Here is a 17,841-nt window from a genome sequence, read left to right on the forward strand (position 1 = left end):
GCACTGTCAGCGCCCGCCCCGCCCTCGTGGGGTCTCGGGGACCTCCCGGAGACCCTTCGCCCTGAACACTGGGTTGGTGCAGAAATCCCGAGAAGCTCCGCGTGCCCTGCGTTCGGCTCACTGGCACAGCGCGGGCTGGGGCTGCCGCCCCCTGCGGCCTTTCCGAGCCCCGCCCCGAGCCTGCGGGTGTCTGGGCGCCCCCCTCCGTGCTCGCCGCGTGGCGGGTGGGTTCCTCGCGGTTGGGGGGCCCGTGCCAGCCCCTCCACTGGGAGGGCGGGACTACGGCCCCGCCCCGCAGGTCTCCCGCCAGTGCACCTGGAGGCTAATGCCACGCGCGGCGCTGTGCGCCTGCCCGCGCGCTACCCCGTGTCCGTTTGTCTCCGCGTGCAGAGCCGGGGGTCTGTCTGTCCCCACCGCAGGAGGACTGAGCAGGGCCGGCGTCAGAGCTACGTGCGGCGGGGCGGGCGCGGCGGGCGGGGTGGGGGCGGCGCTGAGCGCGGCAGCGGCGGCGCGGGAGGCGGGGAGGCGCGGCGCGCCGGGGACAGCGGCGGACGGCGGCGGCATGCGGCTTCTCCCTTTGCCCATCGTGGGCTGAGACGGCCGCAGCACGGGCGGGAGGCGCGGCGGCCGGTGAGCCGAGGGCGCAGCCAGCCGGGCAGACCGCGGACAGCGGTCGGGGCGCCGCGCCATGGGCCGAGCCGAGGGCGGGGGCCCGGGCCGGGGGCCACCGCCGCTGCTGCTGCTTCTGGGGGTTACGCTGGTCCTTGCCTCCGGGGCCGCGCCGGGTAGGTACAGACCGCGACCGGGACCCCAGCGTCTCTCGCGCCCAGCCTTGGACCAGGGTCCCGTTGGCTTCGGGTACAAGAGGTGTCCGCGAGCTGTGCCAAGGGGGCGGGGCAGCGTCTTGCCTGCAGCCCGAGCGGGGGAAGGGGCGCACGAGGAGATGGGGGGACTTGGTGCAGGCGACTCGGCGGCCGCCACCCGAGTGTGGGGACCGAGGTGTTGGCTGGGGGTGGGCCTGTTGGGGCGGGGCCTGAGGGTGAGATTTCGGGGCGGGACCTGGAGGTGATGGCGGGGCAGGAGAACGCGAGTTCGGGGCGGAGCCCTAAGGGTGCGACTTTGGGGCGGGGCCTGGTGGTGGAATAGAGCCAGGAAGGTAAGACTTTTTGCCAGGAGCCAGAAATGAGGGCCGCTCGGGTTAGAGCGCGGGTGATGTCGGGGGCGGGGCCTTTCACTTGGGGCGGGGCCTAAGCGAGGATAATGTTTGGTCGGGTGTGTTCTCGGGCTTGTGGGGCGGGCTCTGGGCGGGGCTTAAGGATGGGGCGTGGCCTTGGGAAAGCTTGAAGCTGAGGCTTAAGGTTGGCGGGGGTCTGAGAGAGCAGCCGCGGCAGGGGCGGGGCGCTGCCCCAGCTCTAAAGCGCGCGCGGTCCGTGACGCCCCGCCCCTGTCCCTCCCGCCCACAGTGCGTGAGGCGGGCAGCGCCGTCGAGGCAGACATGCCCGTGAAGAGCGTCCCGGCGTGGGAGCCGCGTGCTAATGACACGCGGGAGAAGGCCGGCCCACCAGCCCCTGGGAAAGATGAGACTTCTCGGACTGCGCCCGGCGGCGAGCAGGCCTTGGTGGGCCCTGGAGTCGGGGCTGAAGAGGCGCTGGAGGCGTCGGCGGCGGTGACAGGCACAGCCTGGATGGAGGCCGACAGCCCAGGCCTGGGCGGAGTGACCGCAGAGGCGGGCAGCGGCGACACCCAGGCCCTTCCAGCCACGCGCCCGACACCCGACGAGGCCCTCGGGCCGTCCTCGACATCCCCAGCCACCCTCGAGGCTACGGAGGCCAACGAACCACCCTCCCCCACCCCTGGCGGCAAGCCGAGCCCAGGCCCTGAACTCCCCAAGGAGAGCCCCATGGAGGTTTGGCTGAACCTGGGAGGCAGCACACCTGACCCTCACGGGCCAGAGCCCACGTACCCCTTTCAGGGCACATTAGAGCCCCATCCAGAGTCAGATATAATTGACATCGACTACTTCGAAGGATTGGATGGTGAGGGCCGTGGCGCCGACCTGGGGAGCTTCCCTGGGTCGCCAGGTACCTCAGAGCACCACCCTGATCCCGGGGGAGAGACCCCTTCCTGGAGCCTGCTTGACTTGTACGATGACTTCACCCCCTTTGATGAGTCTGATTTCTACCCTACCACATCCTTCTATGATGACTTGGATGAAGAGGAGGAAGAAGAGGAGGACAAGGATGCAGTGGGAGGCGGAGACCTGGAAGATGAAAATGACCTTCTAGTGCCCACTGAGAAGCCTGGTCTGGGGCCCGGGACAGGCCAGCCCACCAGTCGGTGGCACGCTGTCCCTCCGCAGCATACTCTGGGGATGGTCCCTGGCAGCAGCATTGCCCTCAGGCCCCGCCCAGGAGAGCCAGGCAGGGACCTGGCCCCAAGCGAGAATGGCACCGTGTGCCGCAGTGGCTTTGTGAGACATAACGGCTCCTGCCGGTCGGTGTGCGACCTCTTCCCAAGTTACTGTCACAATGGCGGCCAGTGCTACCTGGTGGAGAACATTGGGGCCTTCTGCAGGTAAGGATGTGGCAGGCAGGTGCCAGGGGTTTGTCAGAGAACTCCTCCTGAAGGGGGCATGGGAGGCTGCCTCAGCAGAGAGGGGAATGTGGCAGGTTCCCAGAGATTGTGTGTTTACGGGTCAAGAGATGGTCCCAATAAATATTCTACAGATTGACAGCTTAAATGTACTTCCTGTGAGCCCATCACTAGGAGAGTTTCCTCAGAAGTGAGACTGTGCATTTCCTCTAAGTGTCGTGACCTTTACCAAACCAGTAAACTATAAAGGCGAAACGAAAGGACTTAGCCAAGGATTTTGGAAAAGGGCTTTGCTGACTTGAGGGCAAGTTCTTGTTGGCAAGTTCTAGCTAAACTTGCAGAAGGAGAAGGTCCATAGACACCCTGGGAGAAGAGAGAACTGCTGACCACTCCCTCTGAGCCATGTGTGAGGCAGAAGGGTCCCGTGACCCTGTGGGGCATGTGCTTCAGGTGGCACGAATGAGGACCTTCTCATTGGGAAAAGACCCAGAGAGCAGCCTTTCAAACCGGTCAAGTCAGAGTGTCCTTCCTCACACAGCAGACGTTTGGCGTTTCTTAGTTCTGGATAGTGACTTTGCTCCTTCTACCTTGGTTGTTGTCTTCCTGGAGATACTCGGTCTGACATGTTTTAAAGACCCAGAGAGTTTAGTGTCAGAGTAAGGATATTGTGTGCAGCCACCAGCCCATGCCTCATTAGTAATTAACCCGATACACCTGCCCTCACGGCAAGGTAGGTAACCTGCTGGAGAGCTCATGGGCTTGTCCTCATTCTGGATGAAGCACATGTCCGGGCCTGAGTGCTTTGCTTCTCTCCATCCTTTACAGGCCCTAGAAGTGGCACGGAGACCTCAGATCCTTCTGGGACTTGTTTACACCGGTCCTAAGAGTGAAACATTTCTATAATCTGGGTATCTCTATTTTTTAAGTGCCATTCCCTATATTTCTTTTTCTGGGTCTTTTTGGAGGTATATAAAGAATTCAGATTCTATAGGTCTTAATGTTCTGATAGAAGAATAATATAATGCATGCATGCTGTGCCTTTGTCATTAAAGCTTGAGCTTCCTTCCTGTGAAGTTCTTTCCTATAAATGATCATGTTATTAGGTCACTAATATAGGATGTGTCCACACAGCTCTGATTGGAGCTGTCCAGCCATTGGCAAAAAGAAGAACTGTGATCAAGAAATTATGGCAACAAGACCTTGCTGGCTGCTTAAGGGCTACCAGAAATACAAGGAAACCCTGATTTTGCTCCTCAGACTCTAGTTGTGGAGGGAGGACTATAGTAATGATTTTAACCTGGGAGCTATGGAATCTTTGTGCAAAATTAGTATCTTTCATCCTATTGGAGGCCTGGGTTTTCGCCTTCGAAGTTAGCTCCCCATCAGAGTATGAAATTTGGAGCCCTCATTACCTCTGGAGCACTTAGAACAGTTCCCAGAGCCTCCGAAGCTATCAAGGGACCCCCAGTAGTAAGCATGACCTCACTGAGTGGCATGCCTATACTGCCCGTGGGTCCTCCAGTGGATCCTGCCTTAGGAGGACTTCTCACTAGTCCACTCCAGCCCAACTCGCACAGCTTCCATCCCAAGATCACCCACCCTGGGCCTTCCTACCAGAAATTCCTCCTCTGACGGGTACACCCAGGCCCAGCCCCAGCTTGGAAACTGTTTTACATTCCACTCACAGGAGGCTGCCGAGCCCTTGGTTGCAGACTGCAGCATGCTTTTGTCTGTGTCACCCAACCACTGCAGGGAAACGAGCAGAGCTATGGCAGAACTTCCCCAGAGCACTCTGTTAGAGGGACCTTCTTTCCCTGCTGTCCTCCAACAGCCTCCCACGACTGCAGAGGGGCAGCTGGATAAGAGAATTCACTGCTTGCCACAGAGCCCCACCCTCTTCTAGGTGTGGAGTGGCTAATTCTCCCGTGTTTGATTTCCCCATTTCTGGACTCCTTTCTCCTGTCTGTCAGTCACCCTGAGGTTCATGTCCACCCTCCTTTGCCTGCCACTGTATCCTTCCACATTTTTTCCTCTTTGAAGCAGCCTGGTTCCCATGGAAACAGCAATGTCATTGGAAGAGTTGGAGCCTGGGAATGTCCCCAAGGGCAGGAGAAAGTCACTCAACAAAAGGACTGAAACCCACCCAGAGGGTTGCTTCTCACTCTGCTTTCCTGACAGTTCTCATGGTGACAGGACAGGAAGCTGTAGGGGCGGCACTTGGGGGGCTGCTGAGATGGGGGAGAATGTACATCTATCTTTGTGCTTGTCCTTGTCTGTCGCTTCCTTATTTTCAGTGTCTGGTTAGCCACGTGAACTAGATGGGACTGCAATGCCCCAAGATAGGGCGGGTCCTACTACTTTGTGGTGGTTGCTCCTATTGATCTTGTTTTTCATCTTTTTTTTTTTCCCCCCACCAGAGCCCAGGGCAGGGGCTAGGAGGGTTCTGAGGGAATCTTGTGATTGTTGTCACTGAAGTAGAAAACGGGGTTCCCTTCCCTCAGTCACTTCAAGGCCTATGAATGACCAGTGTGCTCAGATTCTCAGCACCCCGTTTACCTCATTTGTGTCAACCACCCTTGATGCATTTGTGCCACACATTCTTCACGGTGTGGTTGTAAAGATGAGGCAAGAATAGCAACCCTAAAGTCTGCACAGATGAGGACACCACACTTCCTCTAGCTACTCATAGGAGCAGGGTGTTGAAGTAAGCCCCGGGGTCAGGGGTCAGATGCTCGCTGCGGCCATGGAGGCCTGCCCGTCGCCTCAGCCTCACCCTGTCACCGCTGCAGGTGCAACACACAGGACTACATCTGGCACAAGGGGATGCGCTGCGAGTCCATCATCACCGACTTCCAGGTGATGTGCGTGGCCGTCGGCTCGGCCGCCCTTGTGCTGCTCCTGCTCTTCATGATGACGGTGTTCTTCGCCAAGAAGCTCTACCTGCTCAAGACAGAGAACAGCAAGCTGCGCAGGACCAAGTGAGTCTGACTGCCAGCCCCGCCCTGTGGGACCCAGGGGTGTGGTCGTGAGGGTTTCTGGCATCCGCTGTCCGTCCCTGCTTCCATTTTTCATACCTGAGATTCACCCAAGCTTACCCGTTCCTACACAGAATGTGCTGGAATTGCAGCAGAGCTTAGGCCCCTGTGGCAGACTGCAGCTGTCCAGCACCATTCCACACACACACACTGGCCATCTTTTCTTAGGATGCTTAGAAAAGGCAACAGAGTATAGCAGCTTCCGACTGTGGTCAAGCAAGTTACTGCGCTCAGCCCCCCACCCCCATCTGATTGCACCTGCTTCCCAGGTCTTTTACAGCCAGAGGCCGGTGTGAGGATTTTGTTCCCAAATCAGCATGAAGTGACTCCTCCAGCTTCCTCAGATGTGCTGTCCTCTTCAGTGAAAGGATTTAACAGCTCATTGCTTTTCAAACTGGTCCACCCTGGTCCAGGCGGAAGAACAGAGGGCTCAAGGAAGTCCCCGTTCCCTCTCAGTAGAATGTGAGGAGTGCTAGGACCTCGGCCTCACTTCCTCCACTGTGGATTTGAAGGGCCATATGGGCATGTGGAGTCTCACTTCAGCTCTCCTCTGAGCAGAGGAGTCACAGCTCTGCACCTCTGAGAATCAACATGCGTTTACCCTTGAAGCCCACACCTTGAACACTAGGATGTGACCTTACCCACCGTGAGACAGTCACTGTTATCACTTAGCAAAGTAAAGAACCTTCTGAAATGTCACAGGAGTCAGAAAAGGAGGAGACTGGAGTTCAGCTTCCTCAGGACCCAAGAGGCAATTTATGCAGCACCACCCCCACCCCCCTTTCCCCTTGTTGTTTCCCCCCAGTTAATTCCCTCCCCCTGACCTGAGACTCCCTCCAGAGAATGGGACTGAAGGACTTGCCCTGGGTCCTGGGAAAGGGACAAAACGCCATCTGTTGCTCCTTTGCTGGGTAAACTCGTGGGACGTGCAGATGCCAGCGGCTCTCTGCCGCCTTTCAGCTAACCGTCCTGGGGCTGCGAGGGCCTCTCCATTGTGCCTGTGCATTGAGGCAGGGCTGTATCTGTGCATGTGATCACAAGCCAAGGCCCTTGGCTCCTCACACCGCCACTGAGGTGGGGGGAGGGTCAGGGTGGGAATGGGACCACCTACCAGGGCTGCTGCTGATGACTGGGGACAGAAGGAGGGCTGCCAGGGCAGTAGAGAAGCAGGAGCTGAAGCCCAGGAAAGGGTCCCCTTCTAGGTCTTCCTCCTGGAACCAGTTTGCGTTTGGCACAGAGCATGGCTCCCCCAGCCCTTCAGCTCCAATGCCACCTTCCTTATTTCCTCTGCACACCTCCTTTCTTTCCCAAGCCTGGTTACCACTCTGAAAATGCTATTAATACATGTACCCAGTGCACTACAGATACTGCTGTAGCGTACTGATTCTAAGATACCCATTTCCCCCCACATATTAGCATCTCTGAAATTGGATTGTGTCTTACAGTTGCTGGCATCTTATAATCACTGTTGGCCAGATGGCAGTCATGATGTAGTTGTAATTGTCTGGCAGGCTCAAATGTGGTCATAGCTGTTCATATCATTGTCAGCTCTTTATCTAAAGTCTAAATGAGCGCCTTAAAGTGTGTAATGAAAACTCTAGGTAATAAGAAAGGATTGGATCATGGTTTAAATGGCAGGTTTTTCTTAGTGGTACAGCAAATAAGGGCACACCCGTGACACAGCGCTTGCCCCATGAAGCTTCTATCAGATGTCGCTGTGATTGTTTCACTTACATTTTCCCTTCTCTCTTCTGTCCTAACCAGCAAATTCCGGACCCCTTCTGAGCTCCACAACGATAACTTCTCCCTGTCCACCATTGCTGAGGGCTCTCACCCAAACGTAAGGAAACATTGCGACCCTCCGCGTCCCCCTACCCCTCACTGCCTGTGCCTTGGCTCGCTAGGATAACGCTGTCTGTCAGGTGACTTGTCTTCTTTGCATCTGTCCTTGTGCCTGCTCCTGCCCCTGCCCGTGTCTCTGGCTCACTTCACCACATAGAGCCACTCCTCAGAGCTCTGAGGGTCTGGATAGGGTGGCCTGTCCAGGGCACGAAAGTGAGAAGAAGGGCGTGATGGCGTGTCACTTCCTGGATAGGCAAAGTAGGAGATGTTTCTGGGATGGTACAGGATTTTTAGCTTCATCTCAGCTTTAGAAGTCTGATTTTTGTCTTCTTTTCTACACTGAGAAGAAAGCCTCTGCTTTTCTTGCTGGGGACTTTCTCGCTAGTCTTTGAAGCAGATGGTGCTTATTCTTTGGGGTGAGTGGGAAAACCTCTGGGATTGCCGGAAAAACAGTCTCTTTGACACTGTTTTGAGAGCCCTAAAAATGAGCAGGCTTATCTACAATGGTTATATACACTGAAAAGAGGCCAATCTAGGATAGTTTTTTAAAGTTTTTGATATAAAGGGAAGCACAGAACACTGGCAGAACCATAAGTGTAGGGATAAATCTGTCCTTACGAGGATGGGTTTATAAATGTAAGTTGAAACCCAATAAGAGGTCCCGATAGACCATTTCCTTTTTTTTATAACTGGGGAAAGTGCAGCCCCAGAAGGCAAAGGAGAAAATAATAGTATATGAGGCTTTGTTCACCAAACCCCAGAAAAGAACAAGTTGACCTGCAGAAGGAGGAGAAAAGGGAGTCAATTCAAATAAGAAATAAAAAAGGCCAATTTAAGCTAATTTTTTAAAGACCTTGCTATAAAGGATAGAGAAACAACAGATATATTTTACATGGTATGTACCAAGACACTAATAAGTTTAAGATGAGCATAACTGTCAAGGCAGCAAGATGTCCTGTCACGTCTGAGATTGGTGACCACTCCAGTCAACCCACAAGGATGTAGGATGTGCCTTGTCTTGGAACACCTCATCCCAACGTACCCAGCCTCTGGCAGTGATGTGCATGTCGTTGTCAGTTTTGAATTACTGGTGATCAGTGGCTTGCCATGGGGTCTCTCAGACCCGCTGTCTGATGTGCCATCTCATACATGAGGGACAGCAGGCCTGACCTGTACAGGAGTGCCTCGTCAGGGTGTTTATTATCCACAGAGTGCAAGGGTCCTTAGCAAAGCTGCTGACTCATGCATTTCTGGCAGCCTTGGTGTGTCCACCTTTCCTCCTCACAAAGATAGAGGGGAAGGAAATAGTGTCTCTTGGAGGCCTTGGTTGCAGGAGCCAACACGAAGTTTTCCAGTTCTTTTTTTTTTTAGTTCTACCACTTTATTGCTACCAACCCATCTCCCTCCACCCTCGTGCACACACGCTCAGTCATGTAACCCCATGGACTGCAGCCCGCCAGGCTCCTCTGTCCATGGACTTTTCCAGGCAAGAATACTGGAGTGGGTTGCCATTTCCTTCTCCAGGTTTCCAGTTCTTATGGGCCCAACTTTGGGAAAGCAAGGCATTTATCCAGGAAAAACTGCCACTGACCTTGAGTTCAGCATATGGCAGAACAAAAGCAGAGTGGAGCAGGGTGGTCAGCCATAGTGGACTCTGCCCAAGAAGGGCCCTGGGGTTGTCTGGGTGGCACTCAGGGCGGCACTCAGCTCTCTGGCTCCTCTGGGATCCTGGGGGCCATTTCCATGGGCATCGTTCCCTCAGCTCGTGCCCCAGGGTACATCCTGTCACCTCTGCCAAAGCCCTGAGCCTGTGGGGGGTGGCTCTCCTGTCCAGCAGCTGGGTTTTCCACTTCACCTCTCATTCCTTCCGCCTCACCCAGAAGTCAGACTTGGTCATAGTCAAGATCTTGTGCATTGACAGTGAAGACAGTTACCACCTTATGATGAAGTGGAGCCCTGGCCGTTGCTTCAGCCACCATAGTGACTGCTGACAAGCGCTGCTGGCAGCAGGATGAAAGTGAACCTCCAGATGAGCTGGGAGTCGAAACAGGGGCAGCTAGTCTCCCCATCCCTCTCCCTTCACCCCTCCAAAAAAAAAAAAAGCCTTGTTGATTTTGGCATCTCCTAAAATTTTGTAGAGTTTTCTTTATCTTAGTAGAGGGGTTATTTCTTTTACATAAGTCAAGGAGATGGAATGGGTCCTTTTCCTACTCCGTTCCAGTAATCTCTAAAAACCACTATCTGAAAAGATTTCAAACAACAAAGTACCGCTTTGGGGCTGGTCGGGGAAGGGTCCACGGCTGGTGTCTGTGTCGGGTCGCGTCCCTCTCCCCTGCTATGCTTGTCACTCTGTGCTGCTCCTGGACTGGGCCCCCTGCAGTGACGTGGGACCCTGTGGCCGGGGAGCCAGCAGCTGAGCGTGTGTGGGTCTGTGTCACTGAGCAGCCAGCCTCGGAAAGAAACTTCAGAAGGAGAAGGAAAAGCCCGCAGCTTTTCAGCCCCAGCTATGAAGGTTTGCCCCTTTCTGGGAGGAATGGCAAGTGTGTAGAAGGCTGGGCACCTCCCGCTGCATGGCATCAGCGAAGTCAACCTTAACAACGTGGGCGAACTGCCTGAGCGCCGGAAGCCGCCCTGTCCATCTCCCAGCCGTGCTGTCAGAGCAGTGCCATGGCGGGGACTTGGTCCTGCTGAGACTGGACGGATCTTCCAGGAGGCCCCTTAGTGTTTCCCATCCCCACCCCACCCTGCCAATTTAAATCTTTCCTACTTCCCAGTCTCTGTTTCCTCCATATATTTGGTAAAACACGGGCTGCCCGCCCCCTTCTGATGGAGGCTTGTGTCTGAACAAGAAGACATCCAGGCCTGAACCCCTGGTGGAAGGATGCCCATATGGCTGGGACAGAAAGCTGGAAATAGTTCCCAGGACTTAGGCCAGGGGGAGGTCCAGTTTCCTTGCGATGAGGGACTTCCACAAAATCAAAGGCAGAGGGGCCTTCAGCTGAGGGACTCAGCCACCCTAGGCTTAAGAGGATGGAGTTCTGGAGCAAACACGTGGACGAGAATTGCTCCATCCTGGCCTAGACACGCCCTCACCTGTTCTACCTGCTGAAGTTACTTAGCTTGCCTCATAGCATTGTTGGATACCTGTGTTCCTGATTTGTAGGATTGACTTCTCCCACCCATTGGCCCAGAAGGCAGCTTTCTCCTCTGTCCAAGTCCTCAAGAGGCCAGGTTTAATTAGGTTCCCCACCTTCATGGCGTCACAGTTTTGATGCCCAGGTCTATACAACTCACTGAATTCACTTTTTCACGTTATGAGAATATCCCTGTGCCTCTGTATGCCCCCAAGGAGAGTGTGATGGGGCCAGGGTAGGGGTGGTTATCTTGAAAAACGTGAAAGTGAGTTCCATTCTTGTCAGAGGATGAGTGTAGGCCATCCTGTCTTGCTCCACATTTTGCTGTGATCCCCAGTCCCTTCTGCTCAGGGTCTCAGGTGTTTCTGTCCAGTGTCTCCCCCACACCTCACACAAGTTCTACCTCATCCTGCTTCCCTCTCCATAAAAAAACCTGTGTGTGTGTGTGTGTACATAATACACTTAATATATCAGGGCGATCTTTCCATCTCAGCACATATACAGTTAAGCCACTGAACAGTTTTTTCTCAGCCTGTCCAAGCAGGGGTAGAAAATACCCACTGCCTGTAGACGCTGTGTGCAGCAGCCTTGCCTGAAATCTGCCTCAGCACAGAATGAAGTTCGTTTTGGCCTTGTGCTTGTCTCATACACGCTAGAATTGGGGAGCGTGTGTTCCGCTGTTGTCTGTAAATCACTCCTGAAGTCTTCGAAACTACCTCAGGTTGCTCTGTGCACGCCAGTCTTCTGAGACAGTGCTCAGTGAGGCTGGAGTGGGGGGCAGGTCACAGTGAGTTCTACACGCACAGTACATTGAACACCTGTAGCTCCTGTAAGCCTAGCACCTTACTCTACTCTCCAACTAGTCCCTCCCTTGACCTAGTGCCATTAGAGGTCATACTCAGGAGCAGGCAGCATGGGACTCCGGCTCTCTGTTCTGTCGAGAATGTCCTGGTCCTTAATCTCCATGAGTATCTTGAATTTCAGACGTGATTAAAGCAAGAAAGGGCTGAGCTGGCTGGTCAGATAGGCACCTTACCCTTCTTGCCCTCCATGAACCTGCCTGGGTGGCTACACAGCCTCTTTGATCTGCAAGAATTCCGAGCACTTAACAATAGCTATTTGGGGCTCCTGAGAAGGAACCGAGGCCCCCCTGGGTAAAATCTGCTCACGGAATCTTCAAGGAAGAGCAGCGGGACGACAGGTGTCGCTGTTAAGTGTTCTCTGACCGCAGAGCTGGAGGACTGTGTACCGATGAGGGTCTCCTGGTAACCGTTCACACGTTCAACCAGGTTCAGGAGCTTGTCCTTCGGCTGCAGGCAACACGGAGAGAGAGGGTGCGGGGCCCCGTCAGAGAAGGGTTGCGGACCAGCAGCACAGGCCTTAGACTGAGGGAGCACCTTGTAAGTCGGCGTCTGTGTGGTAGAGAAATTCTGATAGGCTCGCACATCTCTGGCCTCTAGTCAGAGAACGTGAATTTGCTGTGGGGAGAGGGGCCCTGACTCTGCTGGAATCAGCTCTGCGCCTGACCACAGCCCTGTTGGCACACCAAGTCATGTTCCTGATCAAGACCTTTTTGCGAGAGCAGAACTCCTCAGGATGGAGGGCCGTGTGAAGAGGGGCCGGGCAGAGCTCACCAGCAGGTGAGGCTTTAGAGGGACCAGGCTGAATATTAAAAGAGACTGTTTCTCCCCAGTCTGGCTTCTGTTAAAGGTATTTGTAATGCAGTTACCTGTCGGGTTTTCATCCGAACATGGCCAGGGGGTTTTTGAGGATGATGTTCCGAAATAGTAGCTGCTAATGAGTCACTTTGGTTCATCCAAGCCTCAACGCTTTCTTCCTTTTCTGTTTTATTTTCTTTTTTTAGTAAAATAGAAAAATCTGAGATGTTACTTGATTCCTCCACCCATTGTCTCCTTCCCAATCTGGCCTCAGCTTTTTATTTTTCTCTTCCAGGATGATTCTAGTGCTCCCCACAAAATCCAGGAAGCTCTCAAGTCCTGCCTGAAAGAGGAGGAGCCATTTAACATCCAGAACTCCATGTCGCCCAAACTCGAGGGTGGCAAGGGTGACCAGGCCGACCTGGAGGTGAACTGTCTTCAGAACAACTTAACCTGAAGCCGAGCAAGGGAGGAAGTGGGGGGCGGGGGGCGGGGGAGGAAGCATTATCTCCTCTTGTACAGATTCTATTTCTTGTAACCACTTGTTGAACCCCTTTCTTTTTCTGGTCTCATGGCATGCCTTGGTGTATTTTGTACAGGAGGGAATAAACATATCATAAGCAAAGAGCCCGAAGAGAATTACAGTCCACTGGAGTGTTCTGTCTGTGCTGTCTGTACATTGCTTCTGCTGCTGTGATTTCTAAACCTATGCTGTTATTCAACTGACTTTTTTTTTTTGTACTTTGACCCACCTTTTTTTGAAATACCGGTAAAAAAAAGAAAAAACAACAAAGTTCTTGAAATAAAACTTTTTAAAAAGCCATTTTTCCTGGTGTGCCTGTGTCTACTCCCTACCCTTTCTTGTCACTTTGAGTTGAATTCTTACCTTTATTGAGGATGTGTGTCATACACGTTTCATATCTGAGAAATGGTCTATGTATTAGTCTGCTTGAGCTGCCATAACAATACTACAGCCTGGGAGGCTTAACCAACAGACATTTATTTTCTGAACTTTCTGGAGGCTAGAAGTCCAAGATCACATTGACAACCGAGTTGATTTCTGGTGAGGCCTCTCTTTCTGGCTTGCAAACAGCTACCTTCTTGCTGTGTCCACAATGGCCTTTTCTATGTGTGCATATGGAGGGAGAGAGTTCTCTGGTGTCCCTTCATCTTTTTATAAGGACACCAGTCCTATTGAAATAAGGCCCTGCTCTGATGACCTCATTTAGCCTTAATTACCTTATCTCCAAACACAGTCACATCAGGGGCTTCAACGTATGATATTTGGGGAGGACACAATTCAGTCCCTAACAATCCATAGCACCTATTATACAAAATACTCTTTCCTTCTTTCTTAAAACATTTATTCAGCACATTCTCAGCCAGATGCTATGCTAGATTCCAGGAGCTCTAGATGAATAAGATAAACTGTAACCTCAAAAAGTTAACAGTGTATGTGAGAAATAGTCTTTTAAACATTTTTAATACATTGTGTCAACAGAGTATAGGATATGCAAAGCTGTGAGAGTTGGATTTATGAATTCAGAAAGGCTTCAGGGAGAGAGGTTTACACTGGACGTTGAAGGGTGGGAGGCATTTTTCAGGTTGATGGAGAAGAAAAGGACACTCACAGGAGAGTTCTGCTGTGTGAGTAGAAGATTGTGAGGGGAGACATCTTAGGAGATGGGTTTGGAAAGGGCATTTAGGACAGATTGCCAAGGTGGTGGTTGTTGCGTCACTAAGTCGTGTCCGACTCTGCAACCCTATGCACTGTAACCTGTCAGCCGCCTCTGCCCGCAGGCTTTTCCAGGCAAGAATACTGGAGCGGGTTGCCATTTCCTTTTCCAGGAGATCTTCCCGACCCAGGGATTGAACCCACGTCTCCTGTTTTGGCAGACGGGTTCTTTACCACTGAGCCACAAGGAAGCTAACTACCAAGGTAGGTGATGGTAAAGGCAGGTAGAATGATGACTGTAGCAATCCAGGCAATAAGTGAGAATGGATTAGAGACTTAACAGTTCAGATAGTCAGAACTTTACTGGCGAGGAGAATTTTCTAGAACTTTGCCTGTGTTCCATCTGTGATAATTCCATAACTGGAATCCCTGTGAGTGTTTCTTTTGCCTAATTTCTGTTGCTCCCTGATTTGTCTTCCCTGGTGCCTCATTATTTTTTAGTTTGTGCTGGACACTGTATCTGAAAAATTGTTTATTGCAGTTTCCAGATCTAGGATGGGTTGAGGGGCTTTTCATTCGCTGCTGTCACATGCCCAGGGGCAATGGAATTCTGAGATCATGTTATTGCAGATTCCAGGTTGACATTTCCTGGCCACTGAAGGCAGACCGCAGACTTAGCAGATTGTGCAAGGCTGGTTTACTTTGGTTCATCCTGACCCCTTAGGGCACAGTCTGGAGTCTTAGCCCAAAGGAGGCAGTGGTATATCAGTGTCCAACACCTCCCCCACGCCCAATCCTTGAAGACTTTCAGAAACACAATTCATTCTCTTAGTCACCTCTCCTAAATGGGCAAGCACCTCCAGGGAAAAGTGGCCCTGAAATCTGGGCTCCCCTGTCTAGATTCCTGTCCTCTCTGGGATGTCAGCCTAGCAATTCTTTAGAATCTCATTAGCTCTTGGATGCTTTTAAGATGTTCGTACAGCCTTTTGATTGTCTTTAGTGGAAGAGTTGGTCCAATTCACCTAGTCTCCTATTTACTGACAACATAAGTCCTCTGTTTTCATCTCAGGACTCTTGCCCAGATGGCATTCCTGTGGTGCCTGTGAGCTCAGTCTGCTCTTTGCTATTGGACAAGGCTGCGTACTGGGGTGTTGGTCTGTGTGTGTGTTATGGTTTCCTTACCTGACCCCTGTCCACTTTGGGGGAGTTGGCGTGGTTCTGCTTAGGACTTCTGTAATCTCTGATTTAGGGGACAGACCTGTCTTTCATGGATAAGCACCTCTTTTCACAAGGAGGCCCAGTCAAGATGGATTGTATGTGAAAGCACTTTGTAAATTCTAAATCCCATCCAGACACAAGGGTTTGTTAGTTTTGTGTTTGTTTTTCCCGCAAGAATATTATGAAATGGAGATCTAAGCCCTTGGCTCTCTCCTACCTCCATAGCACATGCAGGAGATGGGGGAACCCAGATGGGAAGGGAACAGGAGACAGCGCAAGCCTAACGAATGGACTTACCTAGTGCTGCCAAGGGTCTTTGACCCCACGGAGGGGCTGATGAGCTGGAATAGGATATATTGGTGTGTGCCGGTCCTCTTTCCTGCCTTCTGCCTGTGCTTCTGCTCCATGTGATTCTGTGATTCTGCTCCATGGGGCCGGCCAGCATCCTGTCTCTCTCTGAGAGCCTCCATCTCTGCCGTTCCCTTCCCTCCCTCACCCACCCCTGCCCACCAGTGATTGCCTCACACTGAGTCCTGCTTCATTTTCCCCCTTGGTGCTTTTTTTTTCAAGAGGATGATTCTCGGAGACCACCCCACACCACAGTTTGTCCTGTGTCCTCCTCCCTAAAGAAAGGACAGACTGAAAATGTGGGTAACTGAGGCAGCATGGAAGGAAAATCATCAGGAAGCCTTTCGGCACCGATGGGTCGTTTCACTTGGGAGAAGCCTCTGTGCAGTGGTGAACATTGTATCTGTGGATACAAGGCATATCCTTTACACACATAACACACCCATGTTAGTTTTCTGGGGCTGCCATAACACATGACTACAAATGAACCGCTTCAAACAGTAGAAACTTATTCTCCCACAGTTCTGAAGGCCGGAAGTCTGAAATCCAGGGGTCAGCAGGCTCTGCTCCCTCTCACAACTCTGGGGAAGTATCCTTCCTTGTCTTTTCCTAGCTTTTGCGGGCTGCCAGCCATCCCTGGTGTTCTTTGACCTGTAGTTACATCACTGCAGTTTCTGTCTCTGCCTTCCCTCTGTGTGTGTGTGTCTGTCCACTCACAGGCCTCCTTTTCTCTTTAATTTGTTTGTGTATTTATTTTTGGCTTTGTCGGGTCCTCACTGCTGCACAGGCTTTTCTCTAGTTGTGGCAAGCAGGGGTTTCTCTCTAGTTGCAGTGCGCAGGCTTCTCCTTGCGGTGGCTTCTCTTGCTGCGGAGCACGGGCTGCAGGGCACACTCCGTAGCTGTAGCACGTGGGCTTAGTTGCCCCATGGCATGTGGAATCTTAGTTCCCTGACCAGGGATCGAACCTGCATCCCCTGCATTGGAAGGCAGAGTCTTACCCACTGGATGACCAGGGAAGTCCCTCATATGATTTCTAGACATAAAAAAGTTATCCTGTGCCCCCAAAGCAGCAGGAAACCCGGGACTCAGGGCTGGAAGGCCTCTCCATGTAGGAGTCAGGTGACCTCTCTGAGCCTCAGCATCTTCACCTGTATCATCCCTGTCTTTTCACAGGACTGTCTGGGCATGGGATAGAGCAATGACCAAAATGGACCAAAGCCCTGCCTGGTGGAGCTTACTCCCCACAACATGAGGTCACACGAGGTAAAGTCCGTGGAGGGATTCTGAGACGCAGGAGGGGCTGTGCACACCCACCTCCAGGCCCAGGGAAAGGGTGAGTCCCTGCAGAGGGATGAAGGGGCTTTCCTGAGGTGTGTGAGCATGGCCACTGCCGAGAACTATGGCAGCGGCCCCTCCCTCAGCCCAGGAACTCAGCACAGGTACCGGAGTAGCTTGGGGAAAGTGTGGGGCTCCACTGAAGGGAACTTGGAATGATACTGTCTCCTGAGCATGTTACAATGAGATTCCGCCATGCACGTGGCAGCCAAGATATGCAAAGTTATCAGAAGGGATCAGATGGCCAGTCAGACTCCACAGTACTCTGGGCAAAGGTTCATCACAGCCCAGGAGGAATGTGTCCATCAGAGGGGTTAGCCTCCAGAGACTCGTGTCCCAAGTGTACACCTTGGGGCGAAACTGCTGGGATGGAATTTAGCCAGTCTTTACAAGATAGTGTTGAAAGTGCTTATTATCAGCTAAAAACTCCCACCAACAGTGGAGGCGAACTGCTTTACTCCACATTCTTCCCAACTCTTGATATTGTCATACGTTTTCAATTTTAGTCATTCTTACAGGCTTCCTCATGGTATGCAATTGTGATTCTAACTTGCATTCCCTAATTATTAATGAGGTTGCACACTTTTTTCATATGTTTATTTCAAATATCATCTATATTTCTACTTTTGTGAAGCACCCGTTTAATAACTCTTTAGCCAATTGTTCTATTATTATCTTTTCCTTAGTCATTCACAGGCATTCTTTTTGTTTTCAGTATTATGGAAGTATAGTTGATTTACAGTGTGTTCATTTCTTCTGTACAGCAAAGTGACTTGAATATACATATATATTCTTTTTCAGATTCTTTTCCATTATGGTTTTTCACAGGATATTGAACACATTTCCCTATGCTATACAGTAGGACCTTATAGAGAATAGATGAGTGGTTGCCAGGGGCTGAGGATGGACAGAGAACTGACTGCAAGGATGCATAAGGAAGCTTGTAGTGATGGAAATGTTCTGTAACTTGCTTGTGATGGTGGCTACACAAATATGTACATTTG

General features: G+C 52.2%; 1 protein-coding gene across 3 annotated transcripts; it reads left to right on the top strand.

The window, feature by feature from the left end:
• The first annotated feature begins 523 nt into the window (after window positions 1-523).
• On the top strand, window positions 524-13,084 carry CSPG5 (chondroitin sulfate proteoglycan 5). 3 transcript variants are annotated; one of them, XM_043885210.1, is made up of 5 exons: window positions 524-785; window positions 1,464-2,574; window positions 5,382-5,570; window positions 7,392-7,467; window positions 12,557-13,084. In XM_043885210.1, exons 1-5 carry the CDS (start codon window positions 689-691, stop codon window positions 12,716-12,718), a joined length of 1,635 nt encoding a protein of 544 aa, XP_043741145.1. In that variant the 5' UTR covers window positions 524-688; the 3' UTR covers window positions 12,719-13,084. The 3 variants fall into 3 exon arrangements, with proteins under 3 accessions (XP_043741145.1, XP_043741147.1, XP_043741146.1); XM_043885211.1 differs by lacking the exon at window positions 12,557-13,084 and adding an exon at window positions 9,350-9,716 and having other exon boundaries at window positions 555-785; XM_043885212.1 differs by lacking the exon at window positions 7,392-7,467.
• The last annotated feature ends 4,757 nt before the right edge of the window (window positions 13,085-17,841 follow it).

Source organism: Cervus elaphus, chromosome 24 (genome assembly GCF_910594005.1).
Source record: "Cervus elaphus chromosome 24, mCerEla1.1, whole genome shotgun sequence".
In the NCBI taxonomy this organism is placed as follows: Eukaryota; Metazoa; Chordata; class Mammalia; order Artiodactyla; family Cervidae; genus Cervus; species Cervus elaphus.

Excerpts from the sequence above, each read along its gene's own strand:
- CSPG5 (XM_043885210.1), top strand. The coding sequence starts at position 689 with ATGGGCCGAGCCGAGGGCGGGGGCCCGGGCCGGGGGCCACCGCCGCTG. Across the intron at positions 786-1,463 it reads TGCCTCCGGGGCCGCGCCGG|TGCGTGAGGCGGGCAGCGCC; the intron begins GTAGGTACAGAC and ends TCCCGCCCACAG. Across the intron at positions 2,575-5,381 it reads AACATTGGGGCCTTCTGCAG|GTGCAACACACAGGACTACA; the intron begins GTAAGGATGTGG and ends TCACCGCTGCAG.